This window comes from Mytilus trossulus, unplaced genomic scaffold, assembly GCF_036588685.1.
Source record: "Mytilus trossulus isolate FHL-02 unplaced genomic scaffold, PNRI_Mtr1.1.1.hap1 h1tg000460l__unscaffolded, whole genome shotgun sequence".
Classification (NCBI taxonomy): domain Eukaryota; kingdom Metazoa; phylum Mollusca; class Bivalvia; order Mytilida; family Mytilidae; genus Mytilus; species Mytilus trossulus.
The window spans coordinates 146,333-171,384 of record NW_026963371.1 but is presented as its reverse complement, the minus strand read 5'-3'; the positions used below and the strand labels follow the sequence as shown (position 1 = coordinate 171,384).

The 25,052-nt window shown below is 33.9% G+C and overlaps 1 protein-coding gene across 1 annotated transcript in view; it reads left to right on the top strand.

The window, feature by feature from the left end:
• LOC134702429 (uncharacterized) overlaps positions 1–25,052 on the top strand; it is a 70,733-nt gene that overhangs the window by 19,401 nt on the left and 26,280 nt on the right. Inside the window, exons 5-6 of the mRNA XM_063563334.1 lie at positions 15,369–15,390; positions 20,366–20,575. Of these exons, the coding sequence (XP_063419404.1) occupies positions 15,369–15,390; positions 20,366–20,575 (232 nt within the window). The remainder of the gene's footprint in view (positions 1–15,368; positions 15,391–20,365; positions 20,576–25,052) is intronic.

The following is a 25,052-nucleotide window of genomic DNA, read 5'->3' as shown; positions in this document are numbered from 1 at the left end:
ATGTCTGTCTGTTAGAGTTTATCTGACCTTGACCTCAATGTCAGATCTTTAATGTTTAATTTGTGTAATACTTATAGCTAAACCTTTATCTGTAAGACTTTCAAGAAATCAATGGTCAGTACAGGAGACATTTCAGCGTGTACACGCTTGTTGAAGACATTTGACCTTTTATTTTTGGAGAAAAAAATTGTTTTGTTTAAAAGTGATAGATTATTTGCATTTGCGTCAACTCAACAGCTACAGTCCTGACATTACTTAATTGATGAGAAAAGAAGATCTACAAAAAAGTTTAAATAAATTAAATTATGTTGAGTCTTTTTTTTGTTTTTTGTTTTTAGCTATAATAAATAGAGAGATACACATATTATCAACTGCGAGTACTCTAAGATCTGTACTTTGTGTCTTTTTTTTTTGTTTGGATTTACAAGTATCCGCCCACGTCCACTCTTTGTTTCTGTTAAATGTATTTCTAATTGTATCCATCTGATGAGTTTAGCCTTTTTCAATTGATTTTTAGCTCACCTGGCCCGAAGGGCCAAGTGAGCTTTTCTCATCACTTGGCATCCGTTGTCCAGCGTCCGGCGTCCGTCATCATTAACGTTTACAAAAATCTTCTCCTCTGAAACTGCTAGGCCAAATTAATCTAAACTTGGCCATAATCATCATTGGGGTATCTAGTTTAAAAATTGTGTGGCGTGACCCTGCCAACCAACCAAGATTGCCGCCACGGCTAAAAATAGAACATAGGGGTAAAATGCAGTTTTTGGCTTATAACTCAAAAACCAGAGCATTTAGACCAAATCTAACAGGAGTAAAAATGTTCATCATGTCAAGATCTATCTGCTCTAAAATTTTCAGATGAATCAGACAACCCGTTGTTGGGTTGCTGCCCCTAAATTGGTAATTTTAAGGAAATTTTGCTGTTTTTGGTTATCTTGAATATTATTATAGATAGAGCTAAACTGTAAACAGCAATTATGTTCAGCAAAGTAAGATCTACAAATAAGTTAACATGACCGAAATGGTCAAATGACCCCTTTAGGAGTTATTGCCCTTTATAGTAAATGTTTAACCATTTTTTGTAGATCTTGGTAATCTTTTAAAAAAATCTTCTCCTCTGAAACAACTTGGCCAAATTAAACCAAACTTGGCCACAACTATCATTGGGGTATCTAGTTTAAAAAATGTGTGGCGTGACCCGGTCAACCACCCAAGATGGCCGCCACAAATAAAAATAGAACATAGGGGTAAAATGCAGTTTTTGGCTTATAACTCAAAAACCAAAGCATTTAGAGCAAATTTGACATGAAGTAAAATTGTTTGTTAAGTAAAAATATATCTGCTCTGAAATTTTCAGATGAATCAGACAACCGGTTGTTGGGTTGCTGCCCCTGAACTGGTTATTTTAAGGAAATTTTGCGGTTTTGCAGGTTATTATCTTGAATATTATTATAGATAGAGCTAAACTTTAATAACCTATAATTGTTGATTTCTGTGTTATTTGGTCTCTTGTGAAGAGTTGTCTCATTGGTTATCATACCTTATCTTGGGTGATTAGTTATACTAAAAGGGGATAATTTTATTATTCCATAATTTGTTAGTCAAATTATATGAATATCTCAGTTTTAGGGGAAAAACAATGTTAATTAGGTAAAAGTAAATGAATAAAATAGTTTTTGATATAAAAAATAAAAATTGATGCAAAATGAGAATGGGCAATATGGCACTTGCTGTCATTAAAACCAAACAAACTGTCGAAAGACAAATACACCAATCCGTTGTCGTGACAATGATAACAAAGTTATTAGAAAGTATCAAAATGCTATAAACAATACAATGACATACGTTAATCGTATTTTTATAACCCACGCAACAAAGTTGCGGCGGGTATGATGTTTTTGACCCGACCATCAGTCCTGCTCTTGTCATCGCAACTCCTCTGAAACCACACAACAGAATTTCATGAAACCTTGTTAAATAATAAGGACATACTATGTAGTTGTGCATATCTACAGGAAATTACGATTCAATTTTTTTTCTAGGAGTTACGCCCCTTTGAACTTATTTGCCCCAATATACTACTGCAACAGTTTGTCATAGCAACTCCTCTGATACCACACAACAGAATTATATGAAACCTTTTTAGATGATAAGGACATACTATGTTGATGTGCATATCGACAGGAAATTATGATTCATTTTTTTTCTAGGATTTGCGCCCCTTTGAACTTATTTGCTTCAATGTACTTCTGCTAATTATACTACCCGCAACACCACACAACACAATTTCATGAAACTTTGTAGATAATAAGGACAAACTATCTAGATGTGCATATCGACAGAAAATTATGATTCCATTTTTTTTTCTTATACAATTTGTTTTCTTAGGCATATTTTATTTCTCCAATGACAATATGGGGACGTTGGATTTGTGAGCGCACTCACTAAGGTTCTTTAATTGCCACTGCTTGTATTAGTACCACTCTTCCAAGTGGACCAGGTTAAGTACTCTGACTACTGAGTATATGCTATACTTGGATACCCTTACCAGCAGTGGTGCATAACACTCCCAAGTTTGGATATCCTTACAAGGAGTGGTACTTGATATCACAAACTGGGTAGATGATACACTTACCAGCAGTGGTGCATAACACTTCTAAAGTTGGATATCTTTACAAGGAGTGGTACTTGACATCACTAACTGGGTAGATACCGTATAGCGGGTTATTTTCGCGGGTGTAAAATTTCACGATTTTCATTGGATAAGGTATACGAAAAATTTTGGCGGTTATTATTTTGGCGGATTTATCATTTTTAACATTACCTTTGCATGTACACTTTTAAATTGGCGGAATTTACTTTGGCGATTTTGTTCTATCCGCGAAAATAAGCGAAAATTTACACCCTGTGAAAATAACCCGCTATACGGTAATACACTAACCAGCAGTGGAACTTACCAGCTTATACTTGGTAGATTGTATACTTACCAGCAATGGTGTCTAACACTGTCTATAAGTTGGTACACTTACCAGCAGTGTTATTTAACACTATCTACTGAATGGATTATACACTTACCAGAATTAGTATTAAACACTTGCCAGTAGTGGTATAAAACTACTGAGTTATTTGTACACTTGAATACCCTTTACAGCAATTGTTCGAAACACTGTTGGCTAGGTTGATGATAACTTTACCAGTAGTGGTACTAAACACTGTCTGCTATGTAGATATTACACATTATCAGCAGTGGTACTAAACACTCTGTTAGGTAGATGATACCCTTACTAGCAGTGGTACTAAACTCAGTCTACCAGGTAGATGATACCATTACCAGTAGTGGTACTAAACACAGTCTGTCTGGTAAATAATAACTTTACCTTGAGCTGTGGTACTAAACACTATGTTAAGTATATACTATTCTTTCAGCAGTGATACTAAACACAATATGTAAGGTAGATGATACCATTACCAGCAGTGGTACTAAACACTGTCTGTTCAGATGATGATACCATTACCAGCAGTGGTACTAAACACAGTCTGTTAAGTAGATGATACCTTTCGCAGCAGTGATACTAAACACAATCTGTTAGGTAGATGATACCTTTATCTGCAGTATTACTGAACACTTTGCTAGTAGATTATACCCATTACCAGTAGTGGTACTAAACACAGTCTGTTAGGTATATGATATTCTTTCCAGCAGTGGTGTTATACAGTCTGTTAGGTAGATGATAGTCTTACCAGCATTGGTACTTAACAAAGTCTGTTGGGTAGATGATACAATTACCAGCAGTGGTACTACACACTGAATGTTAGGTAGATGATACCCTAACCAGCAGTGGAACTAAACATAATCTGTTAGGAATATGATATCCTTTTCAGCAGTGGTACTGAGAACAGTCTGTTAGTTAGATGATACACCTACCAGCAGTGGTATTAAACACAGTTAGATGATATCATTACCAGTAGTGGTACTAAACACATTCTGTTTGGTAAATGATAACTTTACCAGCTAAGGCACTACACAATGTTAGTTAAGTTGATGATACCATTACTAGCAGTGGTACTTAACACAGTCTGATAGGTAGATGATACAATTACCAGCAGTGGTACTTAACACAGTCTGATAGGTAGATGATACAATTACCAGCAGTGGTACTTAACACAGTCTGATAGGTAGATGATACAATTACCAGCAGTGGTACTTAACACAGTCTGATAGGTAGATGATACAATTACCAGCAGTGGTACTTCACACAGTCTGATAGGTAGATGATACAATTACCAGCAGTGGTACTTCACACAGTCTGATAGGTAGATGATACTCTAACCAGCAGTGGTACTAAACATAATCTGTTAGGAATATGATCCCCTTTTGGTACTGAGAACAGTCTGTTAGGTAAATGATACACATACCAGCAGTGGTATTAAACACAGTATGGTACCTTAGGTAGATGATACTATTACCAGCAGTACTGGTTGTTAAGTAGGTTATATATGGTCGCATTACCAGGAGTAGTACGACACACTGTATGTTTGGTAGATGATACTATTACCAGCAGCAGTACTGGTTGTTAAGTAGGTTATATATGGTCCCATTACCAGGAGTAGTACGACACACTGTATGTTAGGTAGATGATACTATTACCAGCAGCAGTACTGGTTGTTAAATAGGTTATATATGGTCGCATTACCAGGAGTAGTACGACACACTGTCTGTTAGGTAAATGATACTTTTACCAGCGGAGGCACATAACATTGTATAATTGGTGGATGGTACACAGGGATTGATAATTGAAACACTTTGACACCCTTACCTCACAATAGTTACAAACACTGTCTACTTGATACAACACGTTTTTACCTTAACTGGTGATGGCACTTAACACTTCAATTGTTTATATGATACACTTGAAGAAAGTTCCATGCAGTGCTTCTAAACACTTCTACTGGGTAGATTGTAAACTTAGACACCCTAACAAACAGTGGTTTTATACACTGTCTATAGATTATATACTTGATTTGCATGACTGTATTTGTGCTAAGGACTGTCTACTTGGTACTAGAATAAGAGATACGTTTAACCTTCAACCCTCAACAAGAGTACTGTTGATCCATAGATGTTTCGCTTCGGTACTCTTACCAGCAGTGTAACTTAACACCATGTGCAATTTAAATCATACACTTGAATACACTCTCCACCAATGGGATTACTTGGGTATGCCATGCTACTAAACACTGTCTTCTTTGCAAATGGAAAACTTACCTTGGTACGAAACACTGTCTACTAGGTAGATGGTATTCTGTAAAGATCATGTGCACTAACAAGCCGTGGTACAACAAACTTTGCAGATGATACACATGAATTCCTTTTCAGCAGTGGTGCTAATTACTGTCTGTTTAATAGATGCATATATAAATATATATATAGGTTACACTTAGATATCCTTTAAATGAGTGGTGATAAACACTCTACTTCGTAATTGACACACTTTGGTACCCTTACCAGAAGTGGTGCTAAACACTCTACTATACTGGGTAGATGATACAATTGGATACCCTTACGAGCAGTGGTGCTATACACTTACTGGGTAGATGACACAATTAGGTACCCTTACCAGCAGTGATGCTAAACACTCTACTGGGCAGATGACACAATAAGTTACCCTTACCAGCAGTAATGTTCAACACTCTACTGGGTATATGTTACACTTGGATATCCTTACAAATTGTGTGGCTTCACACTCTACTTGGTAGATGATACACTTGGATAACTTTATAACTTGTGGGGCTTAACACTCTACTTGGTAGATGATACACTTTGGTACCCTTACCAGCAGTGGTGCTAAACACTCTACTTAATATAAAGATACACTTGGATACCCTTACAAGTTGTGGGACTTGACACTCCACTTGGTATATGATACACTTAGATAATGTTACCAGCCGTGGTGCTAAACACTCTCCTGGGTAGATGATACATTTGGATACCTTTATGATCATTGGTATTATATACTGTTTATAGAGAAAAACTAAACAGACTGAATAAGCGGTAATATAAAACAGAGATTTTTTTCAATAATTATATTCTCTTCTACAATGTTGAAGATAAGCCAACATGACTAAACATAGATCATTGGGGTTAAATACAAGTGTTGCAGCTATTATTTTAAAAACCGATATAGTTAAAATAGAGAAAAATCTGACAAAAACAAAAAAAAAAAAAATTTTGACTTCTACTTATTATTGTCTATATGGGCGTTTTTCAATAAAAGCGTTATTTTCAGACCTAAAAAAAATGGAAAATCAACTTGTCTAAAATTTAATTCCAAGAGTTATTTTGAATACCTCTATAACAGACCTGTTTGTAAACAAAAAGTGCAATCTTAAATATTCTTTAAAATGATATTATTTTCATAATTTGTGTACTGTTTCGTAGGGGACTTTTGTCCCCTACGAAACGTCTTCTAAACACACATTTTTTTTGCAATTTTAAATGTTTCCTATAGACATTCCAGTTTGTTTACTTCAAATACTAGAAAAATATCATTTTTTTCTGAATTGAAAAACCATTTTTATCGATAAAGATTAGACAGTACTTCACATATGAAGGTTCAACTTATGTTACGCAGTGGACATTTTGATGCGTTTCGTAGTGGACAAAACTGTTTCGTAGTGGACAAAAAGTTTCGTAGTTGACATCAACCCTATCATATGTTAATAAAAACATAATAAAAATTACATGAAACTAACCCTTGTTATTTGTTTTGCACGAATATAATTGAAAAAAGATTAAAAAAAGACTACATGGTAGTGGTAGTGTCCACTACGAAACGTTTTTCTTCCATACTTGTTTCGTAGGGGACCGTTTCGTAAGGGACCTATTCGCATGTTTGATTTTTTTCCCACAATCCCTATATTGCAATAGTAACAAGACTGATTGTATTCATCAAAGCATTTATCAAGCTGTACACTGATATTTTTTTCATAATTTTAAAACCAGATACTGAAGGAGATTTGACCCGTTTCGTAGTGGACATTATCAAAAATACGGTATCACTCTGGTCCATTTGATGTGCTCAATTATTCTTACCAACAATTTAATTGCCGTTATAAAAGCATCACTTCTTTTGTAAGACCCTAATGTTTATATCTCTTGCAAACAAAAATTACATTGATTTTATAGAACTGTTTATTGGCAAATTTTAATGACTTCGTTTCGTAGTGGACATTTTGTGAGGGACACACCTTCTGAAATTAAAAAAAACAAAAATGAAAGCTGTTTATTAAAATATGTTGGCTCTGAACATACTTTTGAATATTTAAAGAACTTATGTAAGGTAAAAAAACCATTTATTTCTTCTTTTTTTTACAATATTTTAGAGTTTGAATGTTGAACAGGCGGTCTAGGGACATGTCATTTTGGTTGTTTTGGACCATTCAGGAGTCAATATCTTTTCAATCCCTCTAAAAATAAACTGTTTCTTTGCATAAAAATGTTAAATTTAATTCAATGTACTGACTGCACACAAAAAATACTTGCAAAGATCAAACACATTTTTTTTTTAAGTGGCTGGGACAAGAAAATACGTTTTTATTGAAAAACGCCCATATACTTTACATCGGTACGACGACTTATAGGAGTTTAGGCGTCATATATTGACGTACATCTGAAATGAGGGTCGGTTGAAAACAAAACTTTACGAAAAAAGTGATGATTTCAGCTTTCCAATTTTGAACTTTCCATTTCTTAGTAGCTACATTCCAGCAGCACCTGCATACGGGTATATATCTCCCAATTGATACGATATTCCCGTGCCTGTATTTCCTATCATGATTTTCTTGATATAGGCTTGCTGCTCACAAGGAAGCTATCAAACCAAGAGTTCCAATGGTGAAGTTTAAATCATCCCTTCGTAAATTTAACGGACGCCATCACGAGTTGGTTGACCGTCATGAAATAACCGTTTCACAGATGCTATCGGATATGTTCCTGACGTCGTACCTACAACCCCCTTCCCTTTCATGAATAAGATCTACCGAATTATAATGTTTACTGTATTTGTTATAACATGAGCAACACGACGGGTGTCACATGTGGAGCAGGATCTGCTTACCCTTCCTGGGCACCTGGGATCACCCCCCGTTTTTGGAGGGGTTAGTGTTGCTTCTTCTCTAGTTTTATATGTTGTGTCATGTGTACTATTGCTCATCTGTTTGTCTTTTTAGCTCACCTGGCCCGAAGGGCCAAGTGAGCTTTTCCCATCACTTTGCGTCCGTCGTCCATCGTCTGTCGTCGTCCCTCGTCGTCCGTCGTCGTTAACTTTTACAAAAATCTTCTCCTCTGAAACTACTGGGCGAAATCAAACCACACTTGGCCACAATCATCATTAGGGTATCTAGTTTAAAAAATGTGTGGCGTGAACCGGTCAACCAACCAAGATGGCCGCCACGGCTAAAAATAGAACATTTTTACCCCTAACTCAAAAACCAAAGCATTTAGAGCAAATCTGACATGGGGTAAAAATGTTTATCAGGTCAAGATCTATCTGCCCTGAAATTTTCAGATGAATCGGTCAATCGGTTGTTGGGTTGCTGCCCCTGAATTGGTAAATTTGAAGAAACTTTGCTGTTTTTGGTTATTATCTTGAATATTATTATAGTTAGAGATAAACTGTAAACAGCAATAATGTTCAGCAAAGTAAGATCTACAAATAAGTCAACATGACCAAAATGGTCAGTTGACCCGTTTAGGAGTAATTGCCCTTTATAGTCAATTTTTAACCATTTTTCGTTAATTAAAGTAATCTTTTACAAAAATCTTCTCCTCTGAAACTACTTGGCAAAATTAATCCAAACTTGGCCACAATCATCTTTGGGGTATCTAGTTTAAAAAATGTGTGGCGTGACCTGGTCAACCAACCAAGATGGCTGCCACGGCTAAAAATAGAACAAAGGGGTAAAATGCAGTTTTTGGCTTATAACTCAAAAACCAAATAAATTTGAGGAAATCTGACATGGGGATAAAAATGTTTATCAGGTCAAAATCTATCTGCCCTGAAATTTTCAGATGAATCGGTCAATCGGATGTTGGGTTGCTGCCCCTGAATTGGTAATTTTGAGGAAATTTTGCTGTTTTTGGTTATTATCTTGAATATTATTATAGATAGAGATAAACTGTAAACAGCAATAATGTTCAGCAAAGTAAGATCTACAAATAAGTCAACATGACCAAAATGGTCAGTTGACCCGTTTAGGAGTTATTGCCCTTTATAGTCAATTTTTAACCATTTTTCGTAAATTAAAGTAATCTTTTACAAAAATCTTCTCCTCTGAAACTACTGGGCCAAATTAATCCAAACTTGGCCACAATCATCTTTGGGGTATCTAGTTTAAAAAATGTGTGATGTGACCTGGTCAACCAACCAAGATGGCCACCACCGCTAAAAATAGAACATAGGGGTAAAATACATTTTTTGACTTATAACTCAAAAACCAAAGCATTTTGAGGAAATCTGACGGGATAAAAATGTTTATCAGGTCAAGATCTATCTGCCCTGAAATTTTCAGCTGAATCGGTCAATCGGTTGTTGGGTTGCTGCCCCTGAATTGGTAATTTTGAGGAAATTTTGCTGTTTTTGGTTATTATCTTGAATATTATTATAGATAGAGATAAATTGTGTTCAGCAAAGTAAGATCTACAAATAAGTCAACATGACCAAAATGGTCAGTTGACCCCTTTAGGAGTTATTGCCCTTTATAGTCAATCTTTAACCATTTTTCATAAATCTAAGTAATCTTTTACAAAATCTCCACTGAAACTACTAGGCCACAATCATCTTTGGGGTATCTAGTTTGAAAAATGTGTCCGATGACCTGGCCATTCAACCAAGATGGCCGCCACGGCTAAAAATAGAACATAGGTGTAAAATGCAGTTTTTTGCTTATAACTATGAAACCAAAGCATCTAGAGCAAATCTGACAAGAAGTTAAATTGTTAATCAAGTCAATATCTATCTGCCCTGAATTTTTCAGATGAATTTGACAACTGGTTGTTGGGTTGCTGCCCTCCAATTGGTAATTTTTAAAGAAATTTTGCCGTTTTTGGTTATCTTGAATACTATTATAGATAGCGATAAACTGTAAACAGCAATAATGTTCAGCAAAGTAAGATCTACAAATAAGTCAACATGACCTAAATGGTCAATTGACCCCTTAAGGAGTTATTGCCCTTTATAGTCAATTTTTAACAATTTTCATTAATTTGGTAAATTTATGTAAATTTTTACCAAATATAGTTCTCTGTTACTAATGGGCAAAGTTCATGATAGATATAATTGTAAGAAGCAAAATCGTTCAGTAAAGTAAGAACTTAAAACACATCACCATCACCAAAATACAATTTTGTCATGAATCCATTTGTGTCCTTTGTTTAATATGCACATAGACCAAGGTGAGCGACACAGGCTCTTTAGAGCCTCTAGTTTTTCATTTTTAGCCAAGGTGTTATCAGTTTATTTTCGATTAATGAGTTTGACTTTCCCTCTGGCATCTTTCGTCCATCTTTTTTGTCCTTAAATGATGAATTTAACAATTTTCTAGCATTTTTGACTATTATCTTAACAACTATAACAGAAACAGATTAACTTTAAAATGCAGTATGATAAGCAAGACAAGTTCTACAAATAAGTCATCATGGCGAAACCTTCTATTGACCCCTTTCTACGATAATTGCCAAGACAAATTCTACAAATAAGTCATCATGGCGAAACCTTCGTTTGACTCCTTTCTACGATAATTGCCAAGACAAGTTCTACAAATAAGTCATCATGGGGAAACCTTCATTTGACTTCTTTCTACGATAATTGCCAAGACAAGTTCTACAAATAAGTCATCATGGCGAAACCTTCTATTGACCCCTTTCTACGATAATTGCCAAGACAAATTCTACAAATAAGTCATCATGGCGAAACCTTCGTTTGACTCCTTTCTACGATAATTGCCAAGACAAGTTCTACAAATAAGTCATCATGGGGAAACCTTCGTTTGACTTCTTTCTACGATAATTGCCAAGACAAGTTCTACAAATAAGTCATCATGGGGAAACCTTCTATTGACCCCTTTCTACGATAATTGCCAAGACAAATTCTACAAATAAGTCATCATGGCGAAACCTTCGTTTGACTTCTTTCTACGATAATTGCCAAGACAAGTTCTACAAATAAGTCATCATGGCGAAACCTTCGTTTGACTTCTTTGTACGGTAATTGCTAAGACAAGTTCTACAAATAAGTCATCATGGCGAAACCTTCTATTGACTCCTTTCTACGATAATTGCTAAGACAAGTTCTACAAATAAGTCATCATGGCGAAACCTTCTATTAACTCCTTTCTACGATAATTGCCAAGACAAGATCTACAATTAAGACAATATGAAGGAAATTTTGCGACGTTTCCATATTATAGTTATTTTCCCTTAAAATGATGATTTGGGGGTATGTTTTTTTTTCAGTTTATCCTAATTTGATAAAAATCATTATAAACAAAAAGACACTTCAAATCACAGAAATGATCAGCAAGGCAAGATCTACTAACGAGTCAGATATTGTGTACACATCAATTGCCCTTAAATGAAGATTTTTTGTTTACCCTTTTTATGTTTCGAGCAAAAATTAAAGAAAATAGCGATAAACTAAACAAACTACAAAATCAGCAATGCCAGATCAACAAAACAGAGATTGTGTTTCTTGATTTCGATCATTGTATAAAATAATGGAGGGTGTCCTTTTTAAATATGCACATACACATGTACCAAGCTGAGCAACACAGGCTCTTTGGAACCTCGAGCTTGTTTTGTGAAGAGCAAATCCAAAGGTTATTTGGCTCAAATGAAGGCTGACTCACAATCCTTTATATTCAAGTACCTGACCTTGGCTGTAGATATTTTCAGTCCCTGATGTTACAGACAAAAAAAACATATGAGAAGGAACAGTACTTTTATTTAAGTTATTCATCTTCAAGTCTCATTATTATGTGGTTATGAATATTTTTTTTGTGTTGATAAAACACCAAGTAGAGACAGTCCATTTCTGTCTATACTTAAAAATTGAATATATTATATGATGTTGTACATTTTACGGACGCAATCACGAGTTGGTTTTACTGTTTCAAAGATGATATAGTTTTCTATGTTGTATGTTATGTACTTATATTTGTCTGTTTGTCTTTTTTCTTTTTAAGCCATATCGTTGTCAGTTTATTTTTAGCTTTTCCCATCACTTGGCGTCCGGCGTCCGGCGTCCGGCGTCGTCCGCCATCGTTAACTTTTACAAAAATCTTCTCCTCTGAAACTACTGGGCCAAATTAAACTAAACTTCGCCACAATCATCATTGAAGTATTAAGTTTTAAAAATGTGTCCGGTGACCCGGCAAACCAACCAAGATAGCCGCCATGACTAAAAATAGAACATAGGGGTAAAATGCAGTTTTTGGCTTATAACTCAAAAACAAAGCATTTAGAGCAAATCTGAAATGTGGTAAAATTGTTTATCAGGTCAAGATCTATCTGCCCTGAAATTTTCAGATGAATTGGACAACCCGTTGTTGGGTTACTGCCCCTGAATTGGTAATTTTAAGGAAATTTTGCTGTTTTTGAATATTATCAGTGATTATCTTAAATATTATTATAGATAGAGATAAACTGTAAACAGCAATAATTTTCAGCAAAGTAAGATTTACAAATAAGTCAACGTGACCGAAATGGTCAGTTGACCCCTTTAGGAGTTATTGCCCTTTATAGTCACTTTTAAACATTTTTGGTAAATCTTAGTTATCTTTTACAAAAACCTTCTCCCCTGAAACTACTGGGACAAATTAATCCAAACTTGGCCACAATCATCTTTGGGGTATCTAGTTTAAAAATGTGTCCGGTGACCCGGCCATCAAATCAAGATGGCCGCCATGGCTAGAAATAGAACATAGGGGTAAAATGCAATTTTTGGCTTATAACTCAAAAACCAAAAAATTTAGAGCAAATCTGACAATAGGTAAACTTGTTTATCAGGTCAAGATCTATCTGCCCTGAAATTTTCAGATGAACCGGACAACCAGTTGTTGGGTTGCTGCCCCTGAATCAGTAGTTTTAAGGAAATTTTGCTGTTTTTGGTTATTGTCTTGAATATTATCATAGATAGAGATAAACTGTAAACAGCAATAATGTTCAGCAAAGTAAGATTTACAAATAAGTCAACATGACCGAAATGGTCGATTGACCCCCTAAGGAGTAATGGTCCTTTATAGTCAATTTTTAACAATTTTCATAAAATTTGTAAATTTTTATTAACATTTTCCACAAAAACTTCTGGGCCAAGTTCATTATAGATAGAGATAATTGTCAGCAGCAAGACTGTTTAGTAAAGTAAGATGTACAAACACATCACCATCACCAAAACACAATTTTGTCATGAATCCATCTGCTTCCTTTATTTAATATTCACATAGACCAAGGTGAGCGACACAGGCTCTTTAGAGCCTCTAGTTCAATCTACAAAACAAATAAAAATGTATGAGTTTGACTGTTCCTCTGGTATCTTTCGTCCCTCTTTTGTAAAAATCCCATTGTAAACTTTTACGAATATCTGATAAGCAACTGCGGTATATAGTATACTGATTGTATAAATGTAAAGTTCAAGGTAAGCTATTTCCCCACTTAGCGTCTGTTTTCTGTCATCGTCTACCTTTTTTCTGTTGACCTGTTCTTATTTACAAAACATGTTCTCCTCTGAAACTACTGGTTCAATTGGAACCAACCTTGGCCAAAATCAGTGCCAACTGATTTATGTTTTAAAAACTAGAATTGTACAGAATGTTGAGATCTATTTCAAATAATTTGCTACCCATTAGCGCCAAAACTATTAGACTATTTCTATAGAAATTTTGTTCATTTTGTTTTATTTCTGTCCATAATTTTGAAAACTATGATAAACAGAGAGAAATTGCTAAATACCAAAATGATCCGACCATAAAGCAGACAACAACCACCAATGAGTCTTCAATGTAGAGAGAAGCTCCTGCACCTAGCGTTGTCCTTCAACTGGCCCTAAACAAAAAATGTTTACTAGTGCAGTGATAATGGACGTCATACAAAACTTCGAAATATACACAAGAAACTTAAATTAAAAATCATACAGGACTAACAAAGGCCTGAGGCTCCTGACTTGGGACAGGCGCAAAATTGCGTCGAGGTTAAACATGTGTTTATCAGTTACTGACATGCCAGCTCAAGTCTCCAGACCGTAATTTAACTGATTGGAATATTTTGTGTTCATCATATGTATATCAGGCACAATCCTTTCTATTCTGGGTTTAGTATTATACCATCATGAAATATGTGAGAAGAACCAAACCCGTGTCAGACTACTTTTAATACAGTGATTGCTTTTAATTATTTTTTTTAACAATTTTAATGGTTATTGCAAATTATCTTAAAACATAAATTTATACATGTAAATATATAGACAGAAAGATCTACAAATAAGTCAAATGGTGTAAATTGTCAGTCCACTCCATGATGGACTTCTTGCTTTTTAATGACGTTTTTAATACTTTGTGGGTTTTGCTAATCATCTTGAAAAGTATAAAAGATAGACAAAAAATATCAGCAAGACAATACCTACAAATAAGTCAAATCTTTCTGAAATCATAAGTATACTATGTGTGATTACTCTAAAATGACAATTGTTTACCCTTTAAAGTGCTTTAAGCAGAAACTAAAGATCATAGACAGAAACTATAAACAGTAAACATGGAAAATGTGAGAGGCAATGCAAAATCAACAGCCAAAAGACTTTTATCTCAATTTCTATTCAAGTTTACGATGTTGGAAAGTGTTCATTGTTGAAGATGCACATATTCTTTGATGAGTGACACTGGCTCTTTTAACATCCTCTGGTTTAGAATAGGAGACATTAAATACAGAGACAATAGCCATTTCAGGTGCAATAAGATTTGTTTTGTTAACCTTTGGTTTTGCATGGTTTGAATAAAGTCAAGTGGGCAAAGTGGTAAACCAATGCCATTTGGTATACAGTAGTTGTCGTAGCAATGGTCATGGTCTTGTGGGTTTCAAACTTCTAATTTTTCTGCCCATATTTGGTTGATCTTTCTAGGCACTCTGGCTTCCTTCACTAATAAAAAATGACAGATAAGAACAAGCCAATAGCAGAAAGTGGCATTTGACACCAAATATAAATCAATCAACATCTATTTGTTTTCCATTACAGACTAGGTTGTGGGTGTTTATGTTTTAAACTTTATTACTCTTACAAGTTTGGTGATATACACTCAATACATGTTCCTCTTTATTTCAGACTGCTGTTCTAAGGACGCAAGGTATTTTCTTTATTTCATTATAAAATTTAACACATTACATATTTAGTGTTACTTATGAACACAATATCTGTAAATATAATGCGAGGTAGATCCCTATTCAATTTAATGTCACTAGGTCAGAGGACATTGTCATAAAGTTATTATAAATAGACTGGAATATGTTCAGAAATTTGGGTTATTGATTTTGTTTAGTTATGTAGAATACCAGGGGTCAGTTAAAACTGTTCGGGCTTGTAAGCACTTCCATGTGTACAATTATTTCCACATTTTTGGCTGTATCTGTGTTTCTGCAACAGAAAATCTATGCATATCAACTATTTTCAAAAGTAACGCCCCTTGGAAATATGTATTTTATAGAAATTACTATGTTAGCATGTGCACTCTCATGTGTGCAATTCTAATAATTTATCTATGAAATTCCTTTATATCAACAATGAATCGAACAAGATTCGAAATCAGTTCTGATCATTTGAAGGATAAACGTTTACCTGTATTGTCTACATATGTCCCTATGTCCCGAAATTATTGTATTTTCTTCAATAAAGTGTTCCTCAACCATATAATATGAACTTTATACACAATATGTGTTACTAAAAAAAACACAGACCATGTGCCAATATTGGATCACCGTTTTCGAGTTGATATCTTTTTAGAAATTTAAAATTTGCTGAATCTGAATTTACAAGCTGGTGTATTTTTGTCTCGAGAAAGATTTGTTGCAGTTTTTATACACCTGTCTAAGACGTAACGTATAATGGTATATAGTTGTTCTTCGGACCGTCCCTCTGTTCGTTCGTCCGTCCGTATGTCTTTCTCAAAACTTGAGAACTACTTATCCAAATTTCATGAAACTTTATATTGTTGGTCGAAAGATCTGTATAATTTTTGGTAAAAATTATTAGTTAAAACTTTTTGAGTGACAGGACTTTGTAACTATAATAGGCGTGTATTTTATTATGTCGCAATGTATCTCAAAATAATTTATGATTATTGCTTAAAACTTTACACAGTTCTTAGTTATATTGATCTAAAGATCTGTATACATTTTGGTGATGATTCAAAGTTTTTTTGAGATATTGAGGATTTTGTTAAAAAGAAAAGGGGGAGGGGATTTTACATGTCGCGCCGTATCTTAAAAATGATTTATGATTATTTTGGAACAGGGGGAGGGGTAATAACATGTCGCGCCCTATCTCACACCGATTCATGATTATTGCTTAAAACTTTACACACTTATTAGTTATTTAATCACAAATCTGTATATGTTTTGGTTTGATTCAAAATTTCATTTTAGAGTCATTTATTTTTTTGTTATTAAAAACAGTTGGTTTTTACATGTTGCGCTGTATTTCAGAAACTATTTATGATTATTGCATAAAACTTACACACAAGACGACGGGTGTGTCTTGTGTGTATCAGGGGCTTATGGCTCACCTGTGTATTAAAGGATACGCAGACAATCCTTATTTTTTTTAGATCACCGGTGCTAAAGTACCCATGCAAGATCACTTGGCATCTGTCATTGACGTCATCGTCCTCGTTAACTATTTCAATAATCTTCTTCTTTGACACTACTAAACCGAATGCCTTCAAACGTTAACTGAATTTTTGTTACGGGTCTAACTATATATAAATCGTATCCAAAGTTTTGATGATCCATCTGCAAACATGGCTGATATGAATAAAAATAGAACATAGGTATCAAATGCAGTTTTTAACTTATATTTTTTTCAAGAATAAAAACATTTATAGCAAATCTGACATGGGGTGAACATGTTCAATAAGTCAAAATCTATCAGCACTGAAATTTGCAGTCGAACTGAAAAAAACATTGGATTTTTTGTTTATCTTGAATATAATTCTAGATAGAGATAAACTGTAGCGAAAATGTTCAGCAAAGTAAGATATACAAAAAAGTTACTATAACCAAAATTCTCAATTGACACCTTAAGGAGTTATTGCCTTTAAAGACAATTTTGCTCAATTTGCTCATCATGTTTGCTAACATTTAAAAATATTCTTCTCTGAAACTACTGGGCATAATACTTCTAAACTTTAACTGGATGTTCCTAAAGGTATCTAGTTTATAGATTGTATCTGTGTTTAGATCAATCAACAGACAAGGCCGCTATGGCCAAAAATAGATCATGGTGGTCAAGTGCAGTTTTTGGCCTATATCTCAAAAACTTATGCATATAGAGTAAATCTGACATGGGGTTATATTGTTAAATAGGTCAAGTTGCATCAGTCCTTAAATACATGTATATTCAGATGAACCGAACATTACATTGTTTGGTTGCTGTCACTAAATTGGTAAATATTCAGCAAAGTAAGATTTTCTAAAACTTCTAAGAAATTTGAAGTCCATTTTTTCATATACATTATATACATATGTAATGTACAAATCAAGAACTTTCATTCTTCTAATACTAAGTTGTTATTAAATTGATGTTTCTTTATTGGCCCTGTAGATTCGAGGTCTGCTGTATTTGACCCGAAACTTGACTGAGAATCTATAACAGGGACAATTAAGAAACAGCAAGTTCATAACACTTTTAATAACTATTTTATATTCTTTTAATAAGAATTCGAATAAAATAAGAAACTTACCTTATTTGCATATCTGAACTTGTTTTTACGCTTTTACGTCCATGATTTTTGTTCTTATCAAATATAAAGTTGCTGGGAAGAATAAATCAGACAGTTTAACTATTCTTACCCTTGGATCGTCTGCTTCGGATGAATAATTAACAGAAATGCAATAGTGTCGATAATCAGAAGTCGTTCTCAAAAAGGCTGTGAATTATTCCCGTTTCAAGACTTCAAACGGTTACAAAACATTGAACATCATTTAACCTTTTTATATTATGATTTGAAGTTTAAAAAAAAATGTAATACACATATTTTTATGCATAACCATACTCCTTAAGTTAAGTAATGGTGTAAGAAAATTTAAACCGGAAGTGAATGTCCCGTATTTGCCATGTTTTTGTACGTATTGGTCTTGTTAGAAAAGCAATATGAACTCTTGATTTATATTGATAGTGGAACCTTTTGGCTTTTCCGTATCTTACATGATGATGTATTTGTATTATGACTAATTTGCTCATATCATTTAAAAAGTATATATATATTGATCTATCAGAATGCATTTACCTTCGGACTTCGTCCTCTGTGAATACACTCATAAAAGGTCAATATATATAACGTATTGTCCTCGTCAGAAGTTCATTGTTGTAAAAACATAGTAGCTTAATATAAAACATACACATGACATATTACATCTTATATGATTTATAACATATCTTATGTAATTTATTAGATATCTCATATAATTTATATCATATCTTATATAATTTATAAGATATCTTATATAATTTATAAGTTATCTTATATAATTTATAAGATATCTTATATAATTTATAAGATATCTTATATAATTTATAAGATATCTTATATAATTTATAATATATCTTATATAATTTATTAGATATATTATATAATTCACAAGATATATTATATAATTTATAAGATATATTATATAATTCATAAGATATCTTATATGATTTTATGATTTATCATATACATTATAAGTTACCGTATGTGATTGATAAGATATCTTAAAGATATCTTAGATATTTTATGAACTTTGTTGGTATATTTTTGATATCAAATTTTGAAGTGTTATTAAAAAGTAAAATAGCTTGTCATAAATTTTACTATTTATAGTAGGGATGTCAAAAGATCTGAAATTTAATACTCGGATACTCGTTCATGATACTCGAGTACTCGCGAGTACTCGGATAAATCTTAAACGTTTATTGAAAAGTTTAGATTTTAGGTAGGATGCAGTATTTTTGTTAATACCTATCATAAACATGTTAACGAAAGACAAACGTACTACAAACATAGCTTGATGCTCTGTTTTTTTGTGTATCTAAAAACAATTAATTACCGACCGCCGTTTCTATAAATAACCTATAATCGTTTGCCGGTGTACGTGTTCATGAACCTAATTTAAAAAAATCAAAAATATTGCATATAAAGTCCAAAAAGGTAGACAATATACATGTATGTATCATCTGTTCCTTAGGAGTTCGTATTTTTTTATTATACGACTTGTCCATTTATTGGCAACAACAATATTGGACTTCAGGTACTTGTGCTTATTCGTGTTGCTCAGTCTTACTTTTTCTGTGTTTTTTTTTGCACTATCGTTTATCTGAACTTCTTTTTTTTAGCCATGCCGTTGTCAATTTATTTTCGACCTACTGGTTTGAATGTTGCTCTTGTCTATATCTTTAAATTGTAAATTAACCAATTATAGTTCAGTTTCAAATACAGAGTAATTAAATTAATTTAAATGTACATCTCATACCAATTACGTTTATGATTAACAAACAAAGATAAGTGTTTACGGCATGTGATGAGTTTTAAAATTATTAATCCATGAAAGTGTTGATCCGTTTACAAACACTGTTACAAATATCTCTAATCAGTTCCGTGGGGTTCACCGCAGGTAACATTGATTTTGTTCTTGTTTAGAAACATGATCGGGTCAACAATTTCAGACGAAAGACTGTTTGACTTTCTATTTTTTGTTACAATTAATGCATATGAAAAAATTAGCTCGGAAGGAAAGGTCGTTGCTGGTATTGCTATAACAAAACGTAGCCTCAAGATAAACATCTTATGTTGTTAATTGATTTTATTTAGTATAAAGAATGGGGTGTTTCAAATGAACTAAAGTGAGTGGGAATGTTTAGAGAAATATCTCAAGATGTATAACAGTCAAACGAGTATCCGAGTACTAAAACTGTACTCGAGTACTGGGCCTTCCGATCGAGTACCCGAGTACTCGACTACTCGTTGCCATCCCTAATTTATAGTCACTATTCCTAAGGTGTAGCACATATTTTGTAAATATCATTAGCCATACATTGATAATAGACAGTTTCGACATTTATATTTTCAGAGTCTTCTATGTTTGGCAGAGGAAGCTACGAATCATTTGACATGCGCTGCATGGTAACCGGCCAGTTCGCTACTGGGAAATCAAGCCTAGTCAAGCTTTTAGTTGGAGATAATGTTCCAGAAGGGCGATATGCGACTGATGGCATTTCCCTCGTTGAAGGTCGCTGTGGACTCGATATTGAGACCAGAAGTTGGATTATGATAGATCCAGGTAAGAATAAACATCAATATATATATATATATGAATTCAACCTTATTATTTTTCTACTGTTTTTATACGACCGCAAATTTTGAAAAAATTTTCCTCGTATATTGCTATCACGTTGGCGTCGTCGTCTGCGTCGTCGTCGTCGGCGTCCGAATACTTTTAGTTTTCGCACTCTAACTTAAGCAAAAGTGAATAGAAATCTATGAAATTTTAACACAAGGTTTATGACCATAAAAGGAAGGTTGGTATTGATTTTGGGAGTTTTGGTCCCAACATTTTAGGAATTAGGGGCCAAAAGGGGGTTCAAATAAGCATTTTTCTTGGTTTTCGTACAATAACTTTAGTTTAAGTAGATAGAAATCAATGAAATTTAAACACAATGTTTATGACCACAAAAGGAAGATTGGTATTGATTTTGGGAGTTTAGGTCCCAACAGTTTAGGAATTAGGGGCCAAAAAGGGACCCAAATAAGCATTTTTCTTGGTTTTCGCACCATAACGTTAGTATAAGTAAATAGAAATCTATGAAATTTAAACACAAGGTTTATGACCATAAAAGGAAGGTTGGTATTGATTTTGGGAGTTTTGGTCCCAACAGTTTAGGAAATAGGGGCCCAAAGGGTCCAAAATTAAACTTTGTTTGATTTCATCAAAATTGAATAATTGGGGTTCCTTGATATGCCGAATCTAACTGTGTATGTAGATTCTTAACTTTTGGTCATGTTTTCAAATTGGTCTTCATTAAGGTCCAAAGGGTCCAAAATTAAACTTAGTTTGATTTTGACAAAAAATGAATTGGTTGGGTTCTTTGATATGTTGAATCTAAAAATGTACTTAGATTCTTGATTATTGGCCCAGTTTTCAAGTTGGTCCAAATCTGGGTCCAAAATTAAACTTTATTTGATTTCATCAAAAATTGAATAAATGGGGTTTTTTGATATGCCAAATCTAACTGTGTATGTAGATTCTTCATTTTTGGTCCCGTTTTCAAATTGGCCTACATTAAGGTCCAAAGGGTCCAAAATTAAACTAAGTTTGATTTTAACAAAAATTAAATTCTTGGGCCTCTTTGATATGCTGAATCTAAACATGTACTTAGATTTTTTATTATGGGCCCAGTTTTCAAGTTGGTCCAAATCAGGATCTAAAATTATTATATTAAGTATTTTGCAATAGCAAGTCTTTTCAATTGCACAGTATTGTGCAATGGCAAGAAATATCTAATTTCACAATATTGTGAAATAGCAAAAAAATTTTAATTAGAGTTATATTTCTTTGTCCAGAATAGTAAGCAAGAAATATCTTGCAAGAATTGTTTTTAATTGGAGTTATCTTTCTTTGTCCAGAATCAACTTAAATCTTTGTTATATACAATATACAATGTATATTCACTTTTTACTACCAACTGATAAATTTAAATAATCTTTACAATTCAGTGATAACAAGCAGTTTTTTTACATCTTAATATATTATGATGTATTTAAATGAGCAGTTATTGTTGCAAACTCCATTAGAATATTTTAATTTAGATTAGTTTTGGAATAAGGGAAAGGGGAATGTGATTAAAAAATTGGGTTCAATTTTTCTCATTTGAAATTTCTTCAAACATTTTTTTGATAGGATTAATATTCAAGAGCATAGTGAACTGCTCTAAGAGAAAACAAAAAAATTAAGTTCATTAGAACACATTCATTCTGTGTCAGAAACCTATGCTGTGTCAACTATTTAATCACAATCCAAATTTAGAGCTGAATCCAGCTTAAATGTTGTGTCCATACTTGCCCCAACCGTTCAGGGTTCAACCTCTGCGGTCGTATAAAGCTTCGCCCTGCGGAGCATCTGGTTTTAGAAGTTGAGGTAGGCAGTATTTAGTGGGTAAAGAAATGAACATATTAGGTCAACCTTGACTCTAGATTCTGTGTGTGTCTGTCTGCAATTCAGTGGTTGTTGCTGGTTGCTATTTGTTGTTTTTTCTGTTCAACATTTATTGTGTTGTAACTAATTTGATTGATGCTTGTTAATGCCTAACCTAGCGGCATTATGCTTTTCGGTATGTGTATGTATTCGTCCGTCCATATATAAGGGTATGGTCAATGTCGAAGGCCGTACACTTACATGTAATTGTTTTCAACCATGTCGATGGGACTTTGTTGAAAAGTTGTCTTTATCTACAATCATGCAACGTTTTATTTCACAATGTTTCCTGGTTATGTCATTCTCATCTTTGACAGGTTTTTAATCCATTAACTTTATTTTTCATGGTTCAATAATCAACTCTTACTTTTACTGCTCAATTTGGGTCACTTTTAATGACTACCAGTATGTCATTTTGATGACAACCAGTATGTCATTTTGATGACTACCAGTATGTCATTTTGATGACTACCAGTATGTAATTTTGTATTTTGATGACTACCAGTATGTCATTTTGATGACTACAAAAGTGTTATTTTGATGACTACCAGTATGTCATTTTGATGACTACAAAAGTGTTATTTTGATGACTACCAGTATTTTTTTTTGAGGACTACCAGTATGTCATTTTGAGGACTTCCAGTATGTCATTTTGTGGACTACCAGTATGTCATTTTGAGGACAAACAGTATGTCATTTTGATGACTACCAGAATGTCATTTTGATGACTACCAGTATGTCATTTTGAGGACTACCAGTATGTCATTTTGATGATGCCAGTATGTCATTTTGAGGACTACCAGTATGTCTTTTTTAAGACTACCAGTATGTAATTTTGACGACTACCAGTTTGTCAGTTTGATGACTACAAGTATGTCAGTTTGAGGACTACAAGTATGTCATTTTGATGACTACACTACCAGTATGTCATTTTGAGGACTACCATAATGTCATTTGAGGACTACCAGTATGTCATTTTGAGGACTTCCAGTATGTCATTTTGTGGACTACCAGTATGTCATTTTGAGGACAACCAGTATGTCATCTTGATGACTACCAGAATGTCATTTTGATGACTACCAGTATGTCATTTTGAGGACTACCAGTATGTCATTTTGATGAATACCAGTGTGTCATTTTGAGGACTACCAGTATGTCATTTTGACGACTACCAGTTTGTCAGTTTGAGGACTACAAGTATGTCAGTTTGAGGACTACAAGTATGTCATTTTGATGACTACACTACCAGAATGTCATTTTGATGACTACCAGTATGTCATTTTGAGGAGTACCAGAATGTCATTTTCAGGACTACCAGTATGTCATTTTGAGGACTACCAGTATGTCATTTTGATGACTACCAGTATGTCATTTTGATGACTTCCAGTATGTCATTTTGATCACTACAAGTATGTCATATTGATGACTATCACAATGTCATTTTGATGACTATCACAATGTCATTTTGATGACTACCAGTATGTCATTTTGATGACTACCAGTATGTCACTTTGATGACTATCAGAATGTCATTTTGATGACTACAAAAGTGTTATTTTGATGACTACCAGTATGTTATTTGGAGGACTACCAGTATGTTATTTTGGGGACTACCAGTATGTCATTTTTAGGACTCCCAGTATGTCATTTTGGTGACTACCAGAACGTAATTTTATGACTACAAAAGCGTTATTTTGATGACTACCAGTATGTTATTTTGATGACTACCAGCATGTCATTTTGGGGACTACCAGTATGTCATTTTGGGGACTTCCAGAATGTCATTTTGATGACTACCAGTATGTCATTTTGATGACTACAAGTATGTCACTTTGATGACTACCACAATGTCATTTTGACGACTACCACAATGTCATTTTGACAACTACCAGTATGTCATTTTGAGGACTACCAGAATGTCATTCTGAGGACTACCAGTATGTCATTTTGAGGACTACCAGTATGTCATTTTGATGACTACCAGTATGTCATTTTGATGACTACCAGTATGTTCTTTTGATGACTACCAGTATTTCATTTTGATGACTACCAGTATGTCATTTTGAGGACTACCAGTATGTCATTTTGATGACTACCAGTATGTCATTTTGATCACTACAAGTATCTCATTTTGATGACTGCCACAATGTGATTTTGATGACTGCCATAATGTCATTTTGATGACTGCCACAATGTCATTTTGAAGACTACCAGAATGTCATTTTGATGACTGCCACAATGTCATTTTGAAGACTACCAGAATGTCATTTTGATGACTGCCACAATGTCATTTTGAAGACTACCAGAATGTCATTTTGATTACTTCCAGTATGTCATTTTGAAGACTACCAGAATGTCATTTTGATGACTGCCACATTGTCATTTTGAAGACTACCAGAATGTCATTTTGAAGACTACCAGAATGTCATTTAGGTGACTACCAGTGCGTCATTTTAATGACTACCAGTATGTCGTTTTGATGACTACAAGAATGTCATTTAGGTGACTACCAGTATGTCATTTTGATGAATACCAGTATGTCATTTGGTGACTACCAGTATGTCAT